We start from the raw sequence: 24,089 nt of genomic DNA, 5'->3' as shown, positions 1-24,089 counted from the left end.
GCTTGGGCACTCGCAGCAGTTGACTTGAATTGCCCACTTTTGTGTTACCTGAAGTTTTTACGCTTTTTCTGGGGGAAAGGCAGTTTGAGGGAAGATGCCTTGCTGTAATGAACACGGAAAAAGGATTCTGCAGGTGCGGTTTGTCATGGCGTCCAAACATCCAGTGCTTTATATAGTTCGTGGAAAACATTTTCTCCCTAACCTTCATGAAAGCAAGTTTTCCCCTGGCACATCCAGGGGAGGGTGGAAGTGGCTGTCACCCTCTGCACAACCCACGCGAGGCCCCTGGACTCGGCACCACGGTGCCGGGCTCGGTTTTGTACGCGGGGGTTTAATTCTTACTCAGAAAAATGGTTGATCCTGGGAAGAACTGACAGTTTGCTTTCCGAGCAATGCTGTGAATACAGGAAGCAGAAGATGATTAAGCTCTGCTGGTAAACGGATAATTTTTGTGCTGTCACCTCAAGATTTCAGTTGTTCAAAAGAATAAAAGTTGTGTCATTTAGCTGCTAAGCAGGTGCTTTAAAAATAATTAGTTAACTTTAAGGTGCTCTTAAATGCTGTGGAAAGTTTAATGCGGGGCTGGTGGCTTACCCAGAGTGGTGCTGGATGCCCTCCGCTCTGTCCGTTACTGTACAGCTGCTTTTGTACCAAGTCCATTTTTGTATTGCAACCTTCCGAAAACCTCACTTTTCACTTGCGCTTTCTTCCGAGTCGAGAAGACAAGAAGTGAGAAGGTAAACACATCCGCGTAAAGAACTATTTGTTCAGTTCCTGGAGGGTAGCTCTTCCCAGATGGCTGGAAGTTGGAATTGCTGCCTCACCCGTTATTCTGAACATAATGAAAATATGAAGTTCTGCCGCTTGGCAAAAACTTTTAGTTGCAATTATTTTTTTTCGTGAATATTTCGAGCTTTTCAAGACTAACAGGTCCGCGTTACCTTCCCGCCAGCCTGAAATAAGGCATCACCATTGCGTTTGCTCTGTAACATCCGCGTAGCGATGGTTTATTTCCGATATTTATTCCCTGAAACCCTCTCTTCCCCACAAGACTTGATCCCACCACCCGTCCGGGGCCGCCCCGCGCCGGGGGCGGCCGGTAGGGCCCGGGGGAGGCGCTCGGCGGGGAGGCGGCCGGACTCGCTGCCGTCCCCCCCGGGCCGGGCCCGCGGCGACCGCCCGGCGCCCCTCACGGCCGCCGGCCGCTCCCGCCCACCGCGCACGCGCGGCCCGCTCCCGCCTCACGGCGCACGCGCGGCCCGCTCCCGCCTCACGGCGCAGGCGCCCTCCGTGCCCGCCGGTGCGTGCGGCGGGGCGTCAGGGGCGCGCCGTGCGTTACGGCGTCGGGCGTGTCCCAGGGTGCCCTGCGCGGGGCTGGCTCCTGCCCACAGTTGAGTTTGGCCCCGAGCGGAACGGTCGGGCCCGGCCCGGTGGCGCCGCCGCGGTTCCCCCCCGCGCCCCGCTCCGAGCGCCGCCGCCCCCCGCCTCGCGGGGAGCGAATCATGCGACTCCGGCTCCCCGAGGAGGCCGCCGCCGGCGAGTGAGGAGCCGCCGCCCCGGCCCGGCCTGGCCCCGCCGCCCGCCCGCCCCGGCCGCAGCCGCCCCGCTTCGCCCAGGCAATGACAGCGGCTCCGGCCCCCTCCCCGCAGCAGATCAGGGACCGGCTGCTGCAGGCCATCGACCCGCAGAGCAACGTGAGTACGGCCCGCCGGGCCCCGCCGCTCCCGTGCCGGCAGCGCGGCGACACCGGCCGCGGGCCGCCTGCCCGCCGCCCCCCGGGGCTCCCGCCCCGCCGCCCCCCGCCGCTGTCTGAGGGGGCGCCGGGGGCCGCGCGTCCGCCGCCTCCCGCTGGGACCGCGGCTGCGGCCGGGCTCCTCCCCGGGCACCGGAAGCCTCCGCTGCGGGCGGTAGCGGGGAGCTCCCCGGCGCCCTGCCCGTACGGGGTCCCGCTGCCAGCGGCCCCTCGCCGCCCGCTCCCCTGAGCCGGCACTACGGGGCCGCCCTGGCGCCGCACCGCCGGCCTCTTCCCTCCTCCCCAGGGGGCCGCGTCCGGCTCCCCGCCGCACCGCCTCCCGCCGCCGCTCGGCACCCCTGGGGCCCGGCCGGCGCTGCCCGGCCATGCGGCGTGCGGCCCGGCGGCCTCCCCACGCCAGGCCGCGGCTCGGGCGCGGCCTGCAGGGGGCTCTGGGCCGGGCTTCGCCGCGGCTCGCCGGGACCTTCCGGGGCGCCCACCTGTTCCTCGGCCCCTGTGGCCGCCTCTCGCCGAGGCCCTGGGGTACCGTGGGGTACCCCGGGCTCCGGGGACACCAGGAGGGCTTCGACGGTGGCTTCGGGGCTGCGGAGCTGCTCCAGCACCGAGCAGCCTCGGTCTTCGCTGTTATCCTTTCCTGCAGCACGCTAATGAGCTTATCTGCTCCTTCTGGGATGGAGTGTAAGCACAGAAGTCGGCGTATATTTTACCTGTAAGTGGCCTGAACGTTTGAGTGTAGGTTATCCAAAGTATCATTTACTCCTTTTACGGTGTTTTTTGGCACATTAAAGCAGTTCTCCGCTTAGGTGTTTATTACTGTGAGAGGACTGCAGAGCCTGCAATCTGTCAGACTTTTGAATCTTAGATCAACAGTCAGCACAGCAGGATGCAAAGGTGGGTTTGGCTCGGCCATCTGCAGTTTGTGGGGGCAGCTGTGGGTGCGTCAGGCTGAACGTGTGTGTGTGTGTGTTATTCCAGGAGGCTGGGTGTGTGAAATGGTATTTTGGTTCTATTAAAGTCATACCTGCTTCTGTCTGAACAAGTGTTTTGCTGTAATAGACCTGTATTGAAGTCTTAAAGTAGCCAATAAAGTTATTACCGTTTGGAAGCATTCTGGAGTGGCCTGCATGTGACATGAAAACAGAAGAAAAATCGCCCTTCTTTAGTAACCCCCTGTGATGTGCATTTGTCACCAGCTGCCATATTACATGTTAGAGTAACAGTAATGAATTATAATGGTAATTGTGGGCTTTTAAATGTCAAAGTTAGTTGAGTTTGCAGTACTTTAACGTGGATCTTGCTGAAATGTCAGTTAGTACACTTCATGAATTTTGTTTGCTTTGGCTTTTTGTGGCTGCAGATTTTTCACTTTACGTTAGACCAAGTGTCAAGCTAGTTTAATAGAATTGTAACAGATCTATGGTTTCTTTTAACTTCAGAACTGTCAGCAGTAGTGGTCACCCTAATTCTGGTGTTACTTTCTAAAACACAGTGGCTGCGTGGAATGAAGCAGCTGGGAAGTACATTTTGTGATGGATACTTTTCCCTTCCTCTGTATGTTAATGTTACATTCAGCTGCGAACCTGCTCGCGGTTTGGTTGTGATGAGGGGCACCAGAAATACCCAGGCAGCTGCCTGCAAGGGGAAGTTGGAGCATTGGCCAGTAGCTCTGCTGAGCTTCCAACAGGTCAGTAGCCCCATAAGCTGAGGAGTAATGTATGTTACATTATAATTCTACATACTTGATACTTATCCAGGGCAATAATTGGTGGCAGAAAAATCAGCCCATTGTTTAGAAATGCCTGTAGGCAGGGGGCTGTCTTCCATTTTAACCTTTTCTTCGAAGGAGAGCAGAGATGGTGTATGTAGTTGGGATTCATTGTGCAGGCTTAGCTCTTGGACTTCTTTCTCCAAAGCATGTAGAATACATGGTAAACAATTGAAAAAACTACCTGTCATGCCATTTTCACAAAAGAGAAGAAAAACTTAAATTTTGAACATGCTTAAAAGCAGACTCTGAATTTAATCGCGCTTGGGCACCAGTGTAAAAGTGTAAGAAACTGTTCTGATGTTTTCCCGCAGGAAGAAGTCAGTGCAGCTACAAGCTGCAGCACTTGCGGGTGCTCACAGAAAACTCTGGCTACTTTCTTCTGGCTTTTGGAATCTTCTCCCAAAAGAAGTGGCTGCATTCAAACTTAGAGTATTCATTATTGTGATTGACTTCCTTGTTTACCAAGAAAGTCAAGCTTTGAGGCCTGGATTTCATTCAGGCTTTTCAATATAATTGTCGGTGTGTGTATGTGCGTGTTTCTGGAGAGGGTGAAAACTGCACTAATATTGTCAGGTGTGCAAAAAAAGCCCAGTTTTGTGAGGTGGAGGAGGAGGAGGATGTGGTTCTTTATAGTGCTTTACTGTGGGGTGCTGTAAATTTAAGCTTTGCTGCTATGTTCTCTAATACAAGCTGCTGCTTTGGTGTGGATACTCATTCCAGTAAAGGTCTTTGCAGTATATACAAATCTTGGTTAACTCTGAGGTCCTGCCTTAAATTAAAAGGAAAAGAGAGAGAAGTTTCCCTAGCTGTGTTGGTTTGAACTGGTCAAAATAATCTTTTCCCAAGTTTTCAGAATCTGCTTGCTTTGAGAAATCATCTTCTGTGACGATTGTTCATCTTCATTGTAACTGCTACATAAAGCCGTGCTGAGTCAGGAGCAATGTTTTAATTGTACACATGCATTTAGCGCTTGAGACCTCTTCTAGTAATTGCTGCAGAATGTATTTATAACTTAGTTTCACACTTAGTTCAGAATTTACACAGGTAACCTCTATTTCAAAGGAGACCTATAAGAAATAAGCTATTTAAAAAAAATTACATCATCTTGGAAGCCACCAGGGATGTCTGGTATTATGTCTTCATTTATTCAGCCTTTTCCCCTTGAAAAAGCATATGGGCAAACTACTTCTGCTGCATGACTTAAACACTGAGTATCAACACCAGTTTCCTTCCAAGGCTTGTGTGTTAGCAAGACCATACCAAGACTCCTGTTGGAGCAATGCGTGAGTTTAGTGGTATCACCCAAAATGACAGGTGGTTTGATTTTCTTGCAGGAAAAATCCTTTTCTTGGAAGAACCGTGTGGAAACAGGAACTGGAGAAGAGTGTCTGCAACCTTATTGCAGTGGGTGTGTGAGGTCTTACAGGGGAGATATTCCTTGCTTCTGGGAGAAGCAACGCTTTTCCCTTCGGGCTCGGTGTGTGGAGAAACCACCTCTTCCACCAAGCAGAACATCTTCGCCTTGTTAAATTGTGCTCTGTGCTCTTCAGGGAATTTATTACCTGATGTCAGGAATAATGAGATCTGTTAGGTTTTTCTCTGTGGGAAAGCCTGTCGTTTCCAACTGTCTGTTAGAATTGTGCTTCCAATTAAATGGTTCCTCATGCTGAATATGTAGCAAGCTCTTCCTGACTTTAAATATTAGAAAATAATTTAATTATTTACCATTAATACCTCTCTGTGATGCAAACCCAGCTTTGGTTTGAGTAACAACCCGTTGGACGCTCACAGTGTGGTTAGAGTTGATTGTAAAGCAGGCTGCCATTCATGCAGTATCTCTGTTGGCCTTGCTGCTCAGACCTTCAGGAGAGGTCCGTGATCTGAATTATTAATAATAAATTGGTCCATGTGTTGTAATATGTTAAGTAGTGCATTGGCCTGGGGTGATCTTCCAGTTGAGGCATGAGTTGCATAGTTAAAGATGCTCCCATGGCTGTTTTCTGTATTGATTGCTTTACCAAAGTCCTGGAAACAAAAGCCTCTATCATCAGTGACAAATACGCTTTCTAGAATTGAGTTTGAAAAGGCGGGGAGAAGGTGCCAGGCACTGCTGCAGATGCAGAGTGGAGGAGGACGAGGTTCCCTTCGGGAGGGTCTTGGGGATTTCTCTGGATGCAGGGAAGTGCTACGTGTGGGTGAAAGTAGCCTAGGCTTGGCTTTTGCTTTAGCTTTAGCCTTTTCTGGGAGGCCTTAATGAGCTTATCAGTTTTGAGGAAGCTGCAGCATGCAGAGGCTGGGACCTGTTGTACCTTTCACCGGTTCTATGCGTTTCCTTATTGTAGCTCGTCTTGATTCAAGTAGCATTTTGTGCATCAAGGCAGGGGATTATGTTTCAGGTGTGTGGTGAAACACGCGGGTGGTTGTGGCGTTTCCTGTTGTGTAGGGTCTGGAGGGTCATTATCATCTCAGTCCTGGGTTCCAGGTAAAGATTTGGGCCTGAGGTAGTAAGTCCCATTGTATTCACCTTCCTCATAATTTTAAATACCCCTAAGTGGGCCGACTGCTTTTTTGATGCTCTGTATTGTATGCCATTAAGCCATTAATATGCCTGATACACTTGAATTCACCTGTTGGAGGGCAATGGTGTAGTTGGTTTCTTGGCCTTGCTTTGCAGCTTTCCTGTCCACCTCTTTCTAAAATAGCTTTTTTGCTTGGCAGAAGCATGTTCCAACAGCACCGGTGGTGCTTACGCAGGTATAGATACCGAGTTTAACTAGTCCCAGTTAGCACTTGTCAGGTTAATCGCCTGTATAGTCCTGGTTAGTTTGTTATGGGTGGTAATACTGTAACTTTTTGAGAGGGTTTTTGGAGGGGGTTAAAAACTCATTTGCACAGTACCCCTTGCAGTAGTGAGACCATTATGAAGTTTGAGGCTGCCAAGACAAAATCTGAGCAAACAAAAGCAGCAGGGAGTTTAGGGTGAGGGGTCAGAGCAAGGGGAATGCCAAATTGCCTTTCTATTGTTAATTCCTTGAAACTCCCCGGGTTGCAGTGATGAGGGCAGTAGTCATTTGCTCTTAACGCTGTAATTTGAGTGTTTGTTTCGGCAGCAGTGACAATTTAAATAACACCCACTTCTTATTCCTGCTACACACACCCATTTGATGCGCGCCCATGCAACGATTTGCAGGATCAGGTGGTGAACTGAACTGGGGAATTGATCGGGGTTTAAAAAAGAAGAGATAATATGATTTTTTTTTTTCCCAGGTAGTTTTTGATGCAGCTCCATTACCTGGTAAAACTTCAGTGCATCACTAATAGCAGTGGCACAGGTGTGGCAGCAGAATCGGGTATTACAGTGTTTAAATAAGTACAGAAGCTGAAAAGTGGAATGCCATTTGCCTCCTCATGCTTCCCTGCTGCCTTAGCAGGCTGGCTTGGGGCCTCCTAGGAAAGAGGGATGTGTCACCTGGAAAAGTTCCCCTGTCTGTGTGTGGAGATGAGACTGGGTGCCTCATGGTCAGCTTTCACTTGTAGACACTTTATCGTCACTGTCCCTTGTGTAACACGAGGGCTTGGCATGTGTTCCTGGGAGAAACTCTGGAAAGCTTCATCACGGGTATCCAGGAGGATGCTCCTGAGCAGTGAGCTTTGCAACTCAAAGAGTAAAGTACCTTACACTAGAGGCCGTGTGGCCAATGTGCAAAATAATCAACGATTGACTTGGCTTAAACTCACGTGCTTACACCAGCTGAAACTGCCAACGGAGCCGCAGCCGGCAGGAGAGCTGCTGTGGTCCCCGTCCGCTACCCAGTGTTCCTGCTCCCTTGCTGGAGAGGGCTGACCTGGGGCCTCTTCCCCTGCCCTATCTCCTCCTGGCACAGCGATGTGGCAGTTTTGGCATGGAGTGGCAGCTGGGGGGGAGCGTGAGTGGCAAGGAGAGGTGACGTTGGGGTGGTGACAGCCCCGAGCCATCCAAGCTGAAGCTGTTGGGAGAGCCGCACACTCCAGCCAGGCACCCCTCACTCTCTCGGGTTGTTTCATTAACGGGGATCGGGCGTTTCAAATCCAAATGATAGAACTTTCAAGCAAGTGGCTGGCTGCACGCACTGTAGCATGGACCCTTGATGAGAAATGAACACTTTAATTGCTCAGAGGATGGAGGGAAATAACTAATGTAACATATTTTTCTTGATGTAACAGTGAAGCAGTTTACTGAATGGAAGAACCAATGTTTTGTAGGTAGAATAAACATCAAGAATGCTCTGTGACAGCCACCACGACCCCCAGCCTGGAAAAGACAGCTGATGTGCAAGATGCGCATCCTTCCAGGAGAGAGATACTGAAACAAACTTCTCAGACAGCAAAGAACCCGAGGCTGCAGTTTCCCAAGTTGCTCCGACTGGGGACAGCTCTGCTCCTGTGGCCGCTGGTGCCCCTGGAGGTCCTGTGTTAGGCTGTTTCGGTGCAGGTTGGCACACAGTTAACCCAAGAAAGCGATGAGCTGAGGCAGCTGGAGCTGGGCTGGGTGGGCATGGGCTGCAGCTGGATCAGGTCCTGCTGCCGAGGCACTGCCTGGGTGGGAGGAAAAATACTGTCACAGCTCCCGAGTGGGGAGAGACCCAATCTCTGTCTTAGGAAACATGAATACCTTCATCTTAGCCTGTGTTTCAGAAGTCTGGACCTAGAATAGAAGGCCCAGTTTGCCATTTGTTAGGGTTTTGTACAGTATGTTGAGGGTGAGCCCAGTTTAGGAGTGCATAAGGTGTGGGTTGTTGCCTCTCTTGAGGTTTTTTGGTATGGCCAGATGACACAGCAGCGCTGTCATGCTGCCACCTTTGGCTCCTGATCAAAGTTGTTTCAGGGCAGCTGAAGGTTTTTCTCCCAGTATCCTGTGAGGGAAGAGCCTTTTCCGGTTTCTTCCAAGGAGCTGCTGCAGTAGATGAGTAGAAGGTTGGGGTTTTTTTCAGGAACCACAAAAGTTTCAGGGTAGGGAAAGAAGGAATTGATTCTGCCTACTGGGGAAATTTGATGTTAATTAAGAAGCACTTCTTTAAGGCATAGTTACTCCAATGTATTAGATTTGGAGTTAAAATTAATGTCAGTATAGTTTTTATAAATTAAAAAAAAAAAACAAGCCATGTCTGTTTTGGCTGATAACGCTTTACCACTATCTCGTCTCACCCATTTTGTGCTTGGTGATAACTTCAAATAAACTTTCTTGGGTCTGTATAACATACGGTATGATGTGGCCCCACTTGCACGCTTGGTCTTTAAAGAAATATTTAAGGTAAAGGTAAGTACATCATAGTCACTTTAATGTAAATGCAGGTGTGTTTATTGAGTATTCTAACAACTAAATTATTCTTTCTACAGGTAATTCATGCTTTCAGTGTTTGGAACAATATTTAAGTGCTAGTAAATTGCTTTAATTTGAGGTGCAATCTATCTGCTAAATTTAACAGCGTGTCAGTGTTTTCTGGGGCATGGCTTTCATGGGGCAGCGGTGTGTGCTGGAGTGTGATTGTTAATATCAAAGTATACGATTTTCAGCATGTCCAAACAGTTGGTGGTAGAAATGTCTATTGAGAGATTGCTGGAAGTAAAACGTAATTAGTTCTGTTTTATTGAACAAAGTGGTTTTCTAACACAGCAGCTGGGGAGGAGAGGAATCCTACGTCCAAGTCTGTCTGTAGTATTCAGCAACACGCTCAACTGGGTGTGTTTTGAAACTTTGTGCTGTAAAGATGACTGTGCAGAGGTGGAATTCTCGTCTGAGAGTGACAGCCAGCACTTCTCTGGAGCTGCTTTCTTGCTATTTTCATGCAGAATCAGCTTGCCGAGTATCGCGATTATACTGCAGGTGTAAATGGATTTGTCCTTTCTTTTTTTTTAAGGAGTGTTGAACTTCTGATGGCAGAGGAGCATGTTTTTTTTCCCAGGGTAGTGATGCACATTCATAACTTGTCTCCAGCGAACAAACTTCCAGCACGTCTACAGCCAGCTCCGAGTTTCTGTAACTCGAGCTGACTGTGCAGCGGACGGTGGATGGCATGGTCAGTGTGGAACACTGTGTGCTGTGTAGATTAATCGCATGGGAAGGAACATCTATGTCTGTATAGAAGTTATCATCCTGAAAGCTCCAGAAGAGCGTATACCTCAATATTATAGTTTATCCTTGGAGGAACTACGGTTGATTTTTGAATGCAGTTGAGCTTAGTGAGATGGAAGAGAAGATGTGAGAGGTGATGTTTCAAGTGTATTTGCCAAGGTGGGGTGTCTGCAGCGTGTGTGCTAACTACGTCATGAAAACTATGTCTCCATCATTGAGCATGTAAGAGTTTCTGTCTGTCAAAATATGAGTTTTGACTTTGTGTAGTGTTTTCTTTACTGGACTTCTTAAGACAGGCTGCCAAGGGGATTAAGCATCAGTGGGGCATTCTTAAGTGGAAATCATCAAGTTTTTTGCTACTAGATTAGAAATTACTAGCGCCAGGTTGCAGCTTCCTGAGTGTTCTGTGTTTAAATATGAATAAAATGCTGATGGGGTACTGGGTTCTTTTGTCCTGTCGTGATCACGCTGCTGCTACTGATGTTAAAGTAAAGTAGCCCTCCAGCTCGTAAACCCTGAGATGAAAGGTGCTGTGTTTATGGTCCTCTGGGGGAAGATTATTTTTTTTCCAGCTAAAGATAGAAAACTCATTTTGTTTCTAAGTAGCTGCTAATGATTGTGCCACTGCATGGAATGGCCGAGCATTCTCAACTGATTGTCAGGGGGGTCATTCCTTTGGACAGGTTATAGTCTCCCCAGGACCTGCACAGTCTTCAGAGAATGGAGGTATTTGGAAATGGGTGGCAGGCAGGAACATTTTATCTAGAATTTGGTTCAGTTTTTTTCCATATCCATAAAACTTCTCTATGGTACATGCTGATGGATATTCTGTATTAGTAATTCCTGTTTAAAGGATATGGCGACTTCTCTCCAAACTTTGTATTTAGAACTTTCCCAGTTTGTAAGGCTGTTTTTCTCAGGTTTTGTGAACAAATATGCCATGATTAAATTCTCATGAGCAACCACACAAGCATATTGTGCTTCTGTGTGATGAATTAGTAAATGCCACAACGCAGAGTATTCAACAGGCTCTTACTTGAGCCTCCTTTAGTGTTTAAGGAATCAGCAGAGAAGCTTCCCTAGCATTTTTACAAATGTTGTCCTGCTGCATTTAAAAGTACACCAATACAGTGATAAACGTTTTTCTTTCTTAAGAAAAGAGTGAAGTCTATATTGTGGTGATGTTAGTAGGGCTTTTCTGTATTACATTCAGATAGAAACTGCTTCATGTTAACAGCTCTGGGTAGATATTCCAGGTGATGGGTAACATAACGTTTAAGAACTTCAGAAAGCTCTTGACCCTTTGTAGCCATCTCATCAGGTCCTTAAATGCGTGTTGCATAATTTTAAATCTCCACTGGTTCTCTGGAGTGCATTAAGATTAAGCAGGTGATTGCAGAATGATTCTGTCCAGGCGATGCCTTTAAGGGTCATTCTCATGATCCAGTTCAGTCTCTGACTTTGCTCTCACCGAAAGGCGGGTGGATAATAACAGGGGGTTCAGGAGAGCTGCTGGGCCCCACCGGCACCCGCTGCTTGTGCATTCTCCCTTCCCCAAATAACTGCAGTCAAAGTACAGACTCCGGGCTGAATCAGTGGGTCTCTCCTTAATGTAGAAAGCACTGAGTTCATGGTGAATCAAAAGGGGTGCATTTTAAGGTCGAATTTTCTATATACTCTGTATTATTCTGCCTGAATAATCAAGAAACGCAGCGTTTCTCTCTTGTTGACATAGGACCAGTTGTTCCTGTGGCTTTGATTGCACAGCAATCTCGTTTTGTGGCTCTAAATTTTTAAGCAATAATTTTGGACTTCAGTTCATGACTTACAATAAATAGTAACTACCAAGATATGTGTAGTTAAAGTTTCTGTACAGGTGGAAGCGGAGCAGAAATGGTTATCATGTATACAACGAAACTGTATCGTGGTTAGATGTCCTTAGGAGCAGTGTAGTGATTGGGGTTTTTAGGACTTGTGTGTTAGTGATGTGTTCTGTGGGTGGTGTTTATTGTGCTGAAATAATCTGTAGCGACTGCTGCACCCGGAGAGCAGACACATTGCGTTATTTCGTACTCTTTGGTTGTGCAGCTCAACGCTTGACAAGTCTCATTCTATAAAACGTGCTCCGATGTTCCACTAAACGTTAAACACATTTGTAGCTGGCCGTATTTATACCAGAAGGCAGTGGATGTATAGGGCTGGTCAAACCTATTAGTTTCTGTGGTTTCTTGTTTTATTATGCTTTGTTTTGGCAGGACCATGCTGTGTTAGAAATGTGTTCAGGTGTTGGGATGCAGAGGGGTGAGCGTGAGGCGGCTGACATGGTGGTGTGAAGTGACTACAGGGCCTGAGTGGTGACGAGCCGCTTGCGAGGGCTGGGACAGCCCTGGGCATTTCTGGGACAGCGTTGGCTCGGGGCACTGCGCGTGGGCTGGCGAGCCTGCCCGCTGCGGTGGGGCAGCGAGTGGCAAAGTTTGAATTTTGTAAGTCCTTCATAATACAAACTGCTTTGTATAATTGCCTGCGTGTATTGCTTTGAGAGGACAGAATTTAGAATTACCATTTTGAGTCTAATTTGGACTAGACAGAAATGGGTGTTCCGATGTGTTTCTACTACTTGCTGTGCAGTCTCTGCTCCCTGGGTGTGAATCATAGGGGTGTGCAGCTGGAGCGGACTTCATGAAGCTACGTGCCCCATCACCTGAATAAAACAACTCCTTCCAGACTTGTCTAATCTGTTCTTAAACCCCCGTAGAGGCTACGGAAACTATTTGAGAGCTTATTGGAGTGCACTGGTAGTGCTCTTGTTACTCCTAATACACAATCAGTATTCGTCTTGTTGCAGATTTGGCCAGTGAGCATGAAAACGGTTGATCACCATTTTCTTTATTATGACTAATAATGCATAGGAAGGCTTATTTCAAGCATTGAGTCTCCTCCCTATTTTTTCTCAGTACTGTGTGAACTGAGTATTTAAACCTTTTTCTTATTTAACCATGTTTTCAAAACCTCTGATCAGTGCTCTCCTCCAAACTCCTCTTTGTATATGTTCTTCTTGAACTGTGACGCCTTGGGATGAACATGTAATTCCAGCTGAATTTGATTCCTCTACCATTCCTTATCAGTATGATGTTGGGGGAAGAACAAGACTCAAATGATCTCGCTTGCAGCGTGCGCTGGGAGACACCACTGAGGCTGTGTTGTGCCCTGCGGTGGCAGTGACCGCCTGGCCCTGGCCCGCAGTACCCGGTCCTCCTCTCACTCTCTTCCCTTACCTCGAATTTGTGCCACACGTGTCTTTCCAGTTTAGTAGTATTGCATGTAACTAACCTTCACTTCAATTGCTGGGCGTTTTAAAGCAGGCTAATAAATTTGTTCCCCAGAAGGTTTTGCCCGGCTTCATGGTTGGGTGGTTTGGGGTTTTTTTTATTGGGGGGTGGAAAAAGAAGTATGGGGGGGTTGTGTTGCAATGAGCCTTCTCTGTTTCATCTAGAGCTGAAGGGTAGGCGCTACGGGTACGATTCTTATGATATCATGGGAAGCGCTTAGTGAATGTTGAAGCTGACAGTTATTCCTCTCTGTAGGAACAAGAATGTCTTCCAATTATTACAAGCTAATAAATATGAATGGAGAAAAGTGTTGTACTATTGACTGTTTTCTATTTGCCTTAAAGACCTTTTGCTGCAGAGCAGGAGGATTCCCTCCATGTGCCCCTGCTGTTGTGTGAACTGGTTCTGTGCTGGGTGCGCGTCGTCTCTATAATCTGTATTTTACTGCCTCTTACATCTTCACTTGCTAAATGACCTCACCGATGGATACTCCTGCCATTGGGTGGGTTCCTCTGCCTTGCCAAAGCGTCACGCGTGTTCCTGCGATGTCTAGGCCAGACGTGGGGGCTCCTGCCAGGGTTAGATGTCACCTTTGGAGTGGACCGTGTAGAGAAGAGCTAGTGCTTGTGGCACTTCCCAGCTGCTGTGGCTTGTGTCTCAGGCTGTTTGTAACAGCTGGGGCAAACTCCCCTTCATCTCTTGGCTGTGTACTCTCTACACCTTACTCGCGTGCGTACAGACTGCCAAAGGGAACGGGGCTAAACTGTTGTCTCGCTCAAGTGAAGTATTTCAGGTCTGATTTCTTTACAATGCAATATTTTGTTGGAATTTCACCTTACTCTTGTTTGATGATCCTGGCTTTGTAAAGGAATATATGGGAAGGTATCTGGATGATGTTACTTTACCATGAAATAAAGCCTAAGTACAAATAAAATATATGCAGATTGTTTGACTCTTTAAATTAGACCTGGCAATTTTAAATCCAGAGGTAAGGGTAAGTGCTTGTTGTGCCTGGCCAGTTTTGTGACTGTTCTTGGTAGTGATGGAGCATTTCTTCCACCTGGTGTTTCGCAGCACAAATTTCTGATCAATTCTCAAAGCATGGGCTCCAAATGAATTTCTCTGTCATAAAAGATACTCCCAGTGGATGATTTTCAACCCAAATCATCAATTCCTTCATGTTTAAAGGTCCATTTTATTAAATACTGTTAGAAAACTCGCCTCCACCTTTAAGAATATCTGTTGTGTACTGGTGAATATTTGAACTCTGCTTACCAAACTGACTTTCAAACATTTTTAATAATTATGAGCAAAGTAGTGCATGGTCATCTTTTTGGTCTGTCATTCCTGTGAATAGCATCCCGTGTACCCTCTCCTTAGACAGCATCATGTCTTGTTGCGGGCTGGGGAAACTGTTAATAGCTCAGTTGCAGGGGAACTGAACTAAATCCCAGCAGGTTGTAACCTGGATTCTAACTTCGTGTGTTTGGTCTGTATCTTTGAAAAAATACCATTATAGTTTACTGTTCGTGATATGTACCATTAGTGTCTGGTATCTAGCGTGTCCTATATGAAGTGCTGAATAAACATTATACTACTGTATTTCTGTTGCCGCATTTAAATAAAGCTTACTATGAATAGCAACTTTTCTCTCTTCTTACTTCTTATTCCATGTTTCAGATTATTATGCAATGAAGTAGCTTTTATTCCGCTTTGGAGAAAATAAATGTGAGTGGATGCAGTTGCTCATGGTGCTGTTGCTGTCCCTCCTTTTGAATGGGTTCTGCCTTCCTGGTATGTAGGCAATATTGACCTTGAACCCGGGATTTTCTTGAATGTTATCTTACGCTACCTAAGGATATACATGGCCCAAAGATATATGACAGTTTTTATAACTACCCGATAAAATGCCGCTGTCCCTAGGAGCAGGGGGAAGGCAATAAAAACTGGTACAAGTGCTCCTGCGGACTTCTGTGTAGACCATACTGCATTTCTTATATTAATTGCCAACAGAAAACACCAACTTGGCGATAGAGATCTGGATTTGTGTCTGTAGGAAAGATAAAGATCTGTTTAGTCCTCCACGGTGGGTCCACTTCTCTGCTTGCTTTTGTAAAATTGCTTTGATGCTACAGGTGGGAAAATGTTACAAAAGTACTTTATTTGAAACTAGCAAAATATTGAGTATTTATAGCATGTTCTGTGTAAGTACATTGAAGTACGATGACAAATACATTCTCTCAAAGGCAGTGACTTCTGGTATATCTGTATAGTCTGTTTCTCAGTGCTTACAATGGAGTCAGATCATGGGTTATTATAACCTGTGATTTCAGGAGGATAACACCGTTACACTTTGGGGTTGGAAAAGCTTCGGTGCTTAGGGACTCTCGACCAGGCCCCGTGTAAACACCCTTTAGAAACTTTCCAAGGTACTCACGTGACCCGTATGGATGATGATGCTGTGTCTAAAGATGCCTCGTTGTGCTGTGATGTGAACTTCATGTAGGTGATTAAAATGAGCTTTTCTGGCCAGAATCCAGTGGGATAGGGATCTGTATTAGCAGTTTCGCAGCATTTTTTTTTTTTTTTGGTAATTGCACCTAACTCTCAGGTTTCCATGTTACAAGGAGATACCTCCTCCTTCTCCTGCTCCAGGCCTCTATAATTGTCTCAGCAACATCGTCCTTGCTAACTCAGATCTGGTTTGTCATCTATCATGCTCTAGTCATAGGTGCAAAGATCTTCAGAAACATCTCTGTGAACCATTAAAAAAAAAAAAAAATTGCTTTATTGAATTGGATGTTTCTGTAAGATTTGTTTCTTAGCAGCAGTGGGGAGAGATACAGGTTGGCCGGCGTGTCGAGGCAGTCCCGAGGCAGAAAGAAAGGTGTTACACTGGTGCTTGATTTGGGTTTTCTGTCTGGACTGGTCTGTAGAGGGAGGAGGAGGAGCAAAGCCTGACAGTTGAGTCTGCTAGCCCGACATAAAACGCGCCCCAGCAGGTTGGTAGCCCGAGCCCTTCCGCACCCCCGGCACGTGGAACGGTGATGCCAGCTCACCTGCCGATGCTGCGTTTGCTGCTATTTTCAAATCTGCTGGGGAAGGAGGTGGCAGGAACAGCTTAAACTTCCCGAACCCCAACACACGTGTTATCCTTTTCAACTGCTGTGTAACACTTACCATGAAGTTAGTTACTGAATTGCTCTTGATTTATAAAAGCTAAAATAGGATTAAGATGGCAGTTAAAAAAAGGAAATTAAGCGGCTTGATCTTTTCCAGAGAGCTCAGAAACCCATGCTTTTGTCTGAGGCTGTAGTAAAAACATTTAGTGCTTAACTTGGACGAGATCTTGGATACCAGTAGTAAGCTCCGAGCACGGCTGAATGACTTCAGGAGACTTGCATGGAATAAATAAGATTTGTTTTTTGTGACTGTCACTAGGGTTGGCTGGAAAGGATTATTGTAGATGACTCAAAGCAGATGTTCTCCAGTAAACTTTCAAGTGAGTGAGTCTGTGTGCCAGGGAGTCTTCACAACATGGGAATAGCATGGGATAATTTGAAATGCCATATAAATTATTCTTAGCTGTTTTCCGCAGGCTCCTACATGCGAGATCCTGGGGTTACTTCATGGAAGTTCTTGTTTTGGGGTGGTAGTAATGGGTTGCAGGGTAAGTAGGAAAAGGCAAATAGAAACTAAAAGGATGTGCAAGTTCCTGAGACTTATGCAATTGTACTCTTGAGCAGCGCCTGAAGAGAGGAAGGTTGCTGAACTCCCTCGTCCCCCTCTGCTTTACCGTACTTTGCCTTTCTGTTGTGGAGCCAATAAGCATTTTTAATAGCAGCTTGCATTAATAAATTATCATTTCTGGTGCTGCTTAAAGTGGTATGATGTCCTGGTGCGTTTTGTAACTTCAGTCTCATGTCAGTTATGTGACAATATATTAATTTCATTGCCAGTAATGTGGTTTAAGGGAAAGATGGTGGTGTGCAATGCTGACGTGCTGCTGTTATCGAAATAGGTGTCTTCACATTGAATAGATAATTCTTGAGGTGTTTTGGGGAGGTCAGCTTGTTTTCATCACAGTGTTTAACTATACCACAAGAAACTTCATAGTCTATATTATTTTGAAATAAGTGAATATGATTTTTACTATAAGTTCTCTTTGCTGCAGTTTGGGTGAAGCTTTCCAAGAAAACTACACAAAACTACTGGGGAAGGATGGAGAGGTTGTTGAACCTGCCTGAACATTTCACTTTTTTTTTTTTTTTTTTTTTTTTAGAACGATGCTTCCCTGCAGGTCAAAAAGAAGGGAATATGAGAGAAGCTTCTTGCAGTTGGTCTGAGTGTGAGCCTTCGTGCTCCTTGCAGCAATTGCTTCAGTGCCATGGCATGTTTTCAGTTGGGTACCAATGTGTGAAGAATCTGAAATGGGTGTTTAGTCTGTTATCAGAAGTGGTGCGATGGGCACGGGCTCAGCGGTGTAAGGCTGCTTTCCCTGCCTTTAAGTGGCAGCGTGTGTCCCTCAAAGGAGGGGGTGAGGTGCCAGGCTGGCAGTCCTGTTGTAGACCTGCTCCCCGGTAGGCGCTTTAGCATCCGGGGGCATCCGTAATTGTGTATTTGGGTATACTGAACAAAGGCAAAGCTGTTGCTGGAAATTCCCTGACCAGTTTCATCATTCTGTAGGTGTGTATATACATGCGCATATCGCTTTCCCCATCTCGACCTTTTGATAGACTAAGGATCCTTTTTTGCCATCCGTTCGTCATTTAGATAATGAATATTTGGGGATTACCAGTAACTACAAAAATAATTGTACCAATTATCGGTGTGTGCAACACACACAGCCTCTTCGCACCCTGGTAATTCATAGTCTAAAATATGTGTTGGGAAGGAGAGTATCATGTTTTGCAAGTCTAAAAATGTTTGTCTGGAAACTCCCAGAACTGAGCATTAGCTATTCTAAGTGCTCTGGTTCTAAAAACTGAAAAAAATACCCTGGTGTTATGTATTACTTAAACTGTGGCGCTAAATCGTCCTTCCTAGGCACTGAGGACAGTGCAAGGATTGCAACAGGGAAGAAAGCGCACTGAAGTGAAATAGTAAGAAGTAAAATATGTCAAAATATGTGCTATTGCTGCTTTAAAGCTTTAGCAGAGTTTTACCAGACCTGACCGGGTGGTAGGGCTTTAAATATCTGCGGGGGCATTGTAGTTCGGTGAAGGAAAGACCGTGACAAATTAGTTCATCTTTGGTCTGAAGTTGGTTTTACACTGGGTAAGACTTATAGTCATTCAAAGCCTTATGTAGACTTTAAACGTAAGTTTGATAAAAGTAAATCTGAAAGTCAGGCAAAGTGTTTCATTGCTGACAGCCTTATCCGACTATCTCCAACATTAAGCAATCCTGCTGTGATGGAAAAAACACTGTCTCTGCACAAGATTTGCTGAAAGGAAGAGGCTTCAGCTCCTGATTCTCTTGTTGTATCTTAACAGAAGGGTAGAATTGACTTGAAAAAGGTAATTCTTACAGACTTGCAGTCTTTTTAAAATGAGGAATCTTGCAGTGGAGTGTGTGGCTGGGAGGGCAGGGCCACCTGATTATGCTTCTGATGAGACATTTGGATAACGAGGGATCCCTACAGAGGTTCTTGCTGCGAGATTTTTCTCAGATGCAGTTCAGGTCCAGTTGAGTCACAAATGCAATTAAGCAATAAATGACACTGCGATTCAAGTTTTCCTTTCCAAATCTATCTACAAAGGTGAATTAGAAATTCCAGGGTTTGGTGCTCTTAACGTCAGGTAATGGAAAAGCAGATCTCTCTGTAGGCTGGGGTTTCTCGTAGAAATTATTAAAATCACGCTTGTGCTTAACATCTGCAGATTGTGGCAACCGCTTTTGTGCGGAGCTCGCTCAGGCGTGCAGCAATGCTGCAGTGAAGCCCATCAGAAAATCTGCTACACGCTTTGTTAATGTAACGTGAATTTCTGCGGTGCCTCCTCACCATCTCCCCTGTCGGGAGATCCAGCTCCAGAACCGTGCGGAGTTCGAAGGTGGCAGTTCGGGAGCCGAGCTCTGTCCCCGGCCTGGTCCCTGGGTGCTGGCGATGGGCTGAGGACACCTACCGGGCACAGCGCTGTCTTCAGCTCTGCTCTGCTCCAGCAGTTTGTACCTGGGGTTTTAGACTCGCCATGTGCAGCTACGGGAAACATCAGTGTTTTGAACAAAACTGTAGAACGGTGACTTGTGTAAATCTACAGCAGTGCTAAAGGAATAAATGCAAGATTTCTGATTTGACTCGTTGCTCTTCTTGGTCCGCTCGACACTTCTACTTCACAGAATGATTTGGGTGGGCAGGGACCTTAAAGCCCACCCCGTGCCACCCCCGGCCCTGGGCAGGGACACCTCCCACCAGCCCAGGTTGCTCCAAGCCCCGTCCAACCTGGCCTTGAACCCCTCCAGGGATGGGGCAGCCACAGCTTCCTCCCAGTTAGGCTGTGGGACAATTAACTAACACCCTGGCTGGGGGGTCTCAGCTCTTTGCTAGTAAGTCACACTGGTTTTATTGCTAATGTTTCCTTTACTTTTACATAAGAGTATGTTTGTTACGGCTCCTGCAGTTTCCAACTAGGTCAGTAAAGTGTCCTTGTCCCTGTTCTTTGAAGAATCAGCTCCCTAAAGCCAGACAGTGTGATAGCAATTTTGTGATTAATGCTTCCAGCAATTATAAAGTGGAAGGTTTTAAATTACATTTGATAACTAAGACCTGTACATGAAACACGAAGTGACTTTGTCTTCCTTGTTGCAGATCCATAACATGGTGGCAGTGCTGGAAGTGATCTCCAGCCTGGAGAAATACCCCATTACCAAAGAGGCACTTGAGGTATGTCACCCCCTAACCATTTCTTGGTTTTTGTGTGTATAAAAGGATGTTCTCTGCCTGTCTAATTTCCATAAGAGCTTCTCTTGAAACAACAGATTGCTTGCAAAGGGTTCACAATTAAGATATTATTTTGTCCTTCTCGTGCTGCTTCTGACATCTCGGTGCAAACACAGGGTTTTTTTCTGGATTGAGAGCAGTGTTCTGTGCAACGCAGCTCCTGCTCGTGTGGGGCACGAAACCAGTCGTCACTTGCTGCTGATTAATTCTGCTGCATTCAGCAGTGTCACTCTGCTTCCTGAATACCCATCACCTTCTTAGATGTTTGGTGACCAAGCAGCAAAGATTCTGGAACAGGAATATAGCTGCTATAAAATCAATCTTAACTTCAGCTGATCAGGTTTCGGTGTCTGATCTCGTTGGTGAGATGAGGTGTAGCAAAAGCTGAAGCATCAGGAGGGGCAGTGGCGCCAGCCTCACTGGCCACTCTTGCAAACAGAGCCCAAAGAGGCTTTTATGGCTAAATTATAGAACTTTTTTCAATCTTTATATTGAAATTATTGGTGTTACTTGCTTTTAACTATCGCCTGACTTTCAACACGCATATCACAACACGTTGCCTATTTCTCTCTGAGTCCGGTCTGTGCTTTCCTTTGAAGTGCTTTTCTTAAGTAATCTGACTTGTGGAACAATTCTTGTTTTCAAATGTGCTTTGGGAACCATCAAACACTTCACTTCCTTCTGCTTATGAAAGCACTTTGGGACACCCCAGGAATGCTTGTTTAAAGCGGTCTTTCATACGCTTTCAAGATCCTGGGGAGTGAAGGGAGAGGAGAGATGGAGGAAGAAGGTAGGACGTAAGTCGCGTCCTGGCTAGTCAGGTTTGTGAAACGGGGGCTTTTACTGTCAACACGTTCCTGGAACAGGCAAAGGTTCTCGGATTTTCTTCTCTTGCCTCTGCAGATCTTGTACTTGCGTTGTGATAAACACGTGCCGTTTCTGCCTTGAGTGCTGCATTCCCCCTCGGATCTGAGCTTGCACCTTTATTCTCAGGATTCGTGCTGATGGAGGAATTCTTTCCTAATGTTTTTTACAGCTAACAGCTCTGGTGCTTTTGCCAGGGAATAAAGACAGGGTGACTTGAAACCTACAGATTTCATGTTGCATGGCAGAGCGCTGGACCAACCGGACTAATCCTTTCCGAAAAGATTAATTCAACACTTAAATTGTTAGTGGTTTTTAACTAGGTATTTCTTAGTGTAAGCATTACGAAGCAGAAATTTACCGTAAGAATTTTGTTTAGAATGTACCCGTTTGTAAAACAACTTTTCTTTCTTTATAGGAAACGAGACTTGGGAGGCTTATCAATGAGGTGAGGAAGAAGACATCCAATGAGGAACTTGCCAAACGTGCCAAGAAATTGTTGCGGAATTGGCAAAAGTTGATAGAACCCGTAACCCAGAATGAACCAGTGCCAAGAGGGTTGCCGAACCCACCTGGGTCAGCAAATGGTGGTGCTCACAACTGCAAGCAAGAAACGCAACTTCCTGCTGTGGCTGGGTCAAAGCCAATCAGCGAATTGAAAAGCAGGAATGATATACAGAAACTAAATTCTCCAAAACCAGAGAAATTGGGAAATAGGAAAAGGAAAGGTGAACACAGGGATGGGCATCAGGGCCCCCCTCCCGCAAAAGTCTCCAAAGCTAGTCATGAAGTATTACAAAACTCTTCACCCCCTCCAACAAATGGCATTGGAGGTAGTCCTGAAAATTTTCCTAGTCCTGTAGACGTAAATCTACACGCAGGGCCTGAAAGCAGCAGGACAGAACTCGGTGAAAACGATAAACACAATAAGATCCCGGTAAATGCTGTAAAACCTCACACCAGTTCTCCAGGACTTGTAAAACCTTCAAGCACTTCCTCCTTATTAAAGACTGCAGTGCTTCAGCAGCATGAGAAATCGGAAGAAACCACAGGACCGCACCAACCTAAGAGTCCTCGCTGTTCCTCGTTTAGCCCTAGAAACGTTAGGCATGATACTTTTGCTCGGCAGCATACTACGTACTCACCAAAGGATTCGATGCCTAGTCCATCTCAAAGGTCTCAGTTCTTAGATTCTGCACAGGTGCCATCGCCGCCACCATCCTTGATGCAACCATCGACACCTCCGATGCCAGCAAAAAGACTGGAGTTCCCTCAGCAGTCGGTCTCTGAGGTGTCTCAGCACTGGCAGGAGCAGCAGGTACCTTCTGAAAGCCAGCACAGGCACACAGCAGGGACACTTCAACAGCACACATCTCCCAGCTGCAAAACCAGCTCCCACCCTGGGGAATCGCTCACGCCACACATGGGCTTTTCCCAGGACGCTTCAAAAATGGACAGCGATGATGCTGCTTCAGGTTCCGATAGTAAAAAGAAGAAAAGGTACCGACCCAGAGACTATACAGTCAACCTGGATGGGCACGTGACAGAAGGGGGTGTGAAACCTGTGAGATTAAAAGAGAGAAAGCTCACTTTTGATCCCATGACAGGACAGATAAAACCTTTAACACAGAAAGATCCTTTGCAGGTAGAAATCCCTGCGCTTACTGAACAGCACAGGACAGAAACGGAAAAGCAGGAGCAAAAACCCAACCTGCAAAGCCCCTTTGAACAAACGAACTGGAAGGAATTATCCAGAAATGAAATCATTCAGTCATATTTAAACAGACAGAGTAGCTTGCTGTCTTCATCAGGAGTACAGACTCCAGGAGCTCACTACTTCATGTCTGAATATTTAAAGCAGGAGGAAAGCACTAGAAAAGAGGCTAGAAAGACTCACGTTCTAGCTCCTAACAGCAAACCTACAGACTTGCCTGGGGTCACGAGAGAGGTCACGAGCGATGACCTCGACAGAATACGCGAACATAACTGGCCAGGCGTGAACGGTTGTTACGACACACAGGGTAACTGGTATGATTGGACACAGTGCATATCGTTAGATCCGCACGGGGATGACGGTAGATTGAACATCCTGCCTTACGTCTGCCTAGACTGAGTCCCGTTTTGCTAAAAATGCTTTTACACCCGCAGTTAGCAAACCCGGCAGACACTATGCCACTTAAAGATGGAGAAAGCCTCCTGTCCTGGACAAACAGGCCCAACGAGCAGAGGGGGGGAGGGAGCTGGTTCCTCCCAGCTCTTTCCTTTAAATTCTCCTTTTGTGAAATGCTGCTACCAGTTTACTAACAATTTGCAAAGGAAGGCATACGAAGGCTGATAAATTGAGTTCAAAACTCTCTAGCGAGCCAGCTATAAAAAAGTGTTAGTCCCCAAGAAGTGAAGAGGATTTCCAGCACTTTCTGAATGCCGGAATCTTATTACAGGCAGGTACAGAGAAAATTGTGGAAGTTACCTTAACAAAATATGCATCTATTTATTTGACTTGATTTGGGTTTTTATTTGGCAGTGAGATATTCGAGAGACAATGTGCAAAAACTGTAGTTTTATTTGTATCACATCTCTGAACATGATTGCGTTGGGGTTTTTTTTTCGAGTCATGTGGTACGGAGATTGGGTTTTAAACAGCAGGTGTTGCACTGCAGGCTGGGAGACCAGCTTCAGCTCAACATTCCATAGGCATCCACATATTTTAGTCTGGTTTCAGTTTAAATCCAGTCTCTGAGAAATGCTGCAAAAACTAGATGTTTAATGATATTTTTGATCCCACCACCACCAGCCAAATATTTTTCCTCCTTTTCCCTTCCTGCAAACTTCTAGGAAAAAAGGAAAAAAATAAAAAAAAAGAGAAAAAAAAAAAGAAAAATCACCTTTTCTAGAATCTAAATGTAATGAGGGTGCTACAAGTTTGTAACTGTACTGTGAGAGGGAAAAAGGAAGCCTGTTTGTATGCTGGAAATATACTTGTTACCATTCCTTTAGATATTGTTTGCCTTATGGATATCCATCATAAACGCAATTTGCAAAAACAAAGAGCCTTAGTGAATGTACAGTAACTAGACTTCTGTGTTCTTGGGATGCAGAAGGGAGCAACTTTGCTATTTGGTCCTTTAAGTGGACACATTGTGATATAAATGTGGAAATAAAAAAAATTTGCACAAAACAGTTTGTGAATTATTTATACTGAACTCATGTTTTTTAAAGTTTGCTCAGTTCAGACCAGCTGTAAGTGACCGTCGCCGCTGGGATCCGTCGGAGCAGTGCGGCGAAGCTGAATCCCATCCGACGCTGTTGAAAGCCGCTGGCTG

General features: G+C 46.1%; 1 protein-coding gene across 5 annotated transcripts; it reads left to right on the top strand.

Moving 5' to 3' along the window:
- The first annotated feature begins 1,361 nt into the window (after positions 1 to 1,361).
- On the top strand, positions 1,362 to 23,650 carry MED26 (mediator complex subunit 26). Of its 5 annotated transcripts, XM_054181724.1 has the most exons (5): positions 1,560 to 1,694; positions 3,326 to 3,437; positions 4,856 to 4,929; positions 19,771 to 19,845; positions 21,185 to 23,650. In XM_054181724.1, exons 1-5 carry the CDS (start codon positions 1,620 to 1,622, stop codon positions 22,877 to 22,879), a joined length of 2,031 nt encoding a protein of 676 aa, XP_054037699.1. In that variant the 5' UTR covers positions 1,560 to 1,619; the 3' UTR covers positions 22,880 to 23,650. The 5 variants fall into 5 exon arrangements, with proteins under 5 accessions (XP_054037703.1, XP_054037701.1, XP_054037699.1 ...); XM_054181728.1 differs by lacking the exon at positions 3,326 to 3,437 and having other exon boundaries at positions 1,362 to 1,694; XM_054181725.1 differs by lacking the exons at positions 1,560 to 1,694; positions 3,326 to 3,437 and adding an exon at positions 3,970 to 4,094.
- The last annotated feature ends 439 nt before the right edge of the window (positions 23,651 to 24,089 follow it).

This window comes from Rissa tridactyla, chromosome 22 (assembly GCF_028500815.1).
Source record: "Rissa tridactyla isolate bRisTri1 chromosome 22, bRisTri1.patW.cur.20221130, whole genome shotgun sequence".
In the NCBI taxonomy this organism is placed as follows: Eukaryota; Metazoa; Chordata; class Aves; order Charadriiformes; family Laridae; genus Rissa; species Rissa tridactyla.
The sequence above is the reverse complement of the archived record's forward strand: the minus strand, read 5'-3'. Positions and strand labels throughout refer to the sequence as shown.

What these genes read in the sequence shown, in the direction of transcription:
- MED26 (XM_054181724.1), top strand. Translation starts at nt 1,620, where the DNA reads ATGACAGCGGCTCCGGCCCCCTCCCCGCAGCAGATCAGGGACCGGCTG. An exon ending in CCATCGACCCGCAGAGCAAC is followed by an intron (nt 1,695 to 3,325) that starts GTGAGTACGGCC and finishes TGTTACATTCAG; the next exon opens with CTGCGAACCTGCTCGCGGTT. An exon ending in CTCTGCTGAGCTTCCAACAG is followed by an intron (nt 3,438 to 4,855) that starts GTCAGTAGCCCC and finishes ATTTTCTTGCAG; the next exon opens with GAAAAATCCTTTTCTTGGAA.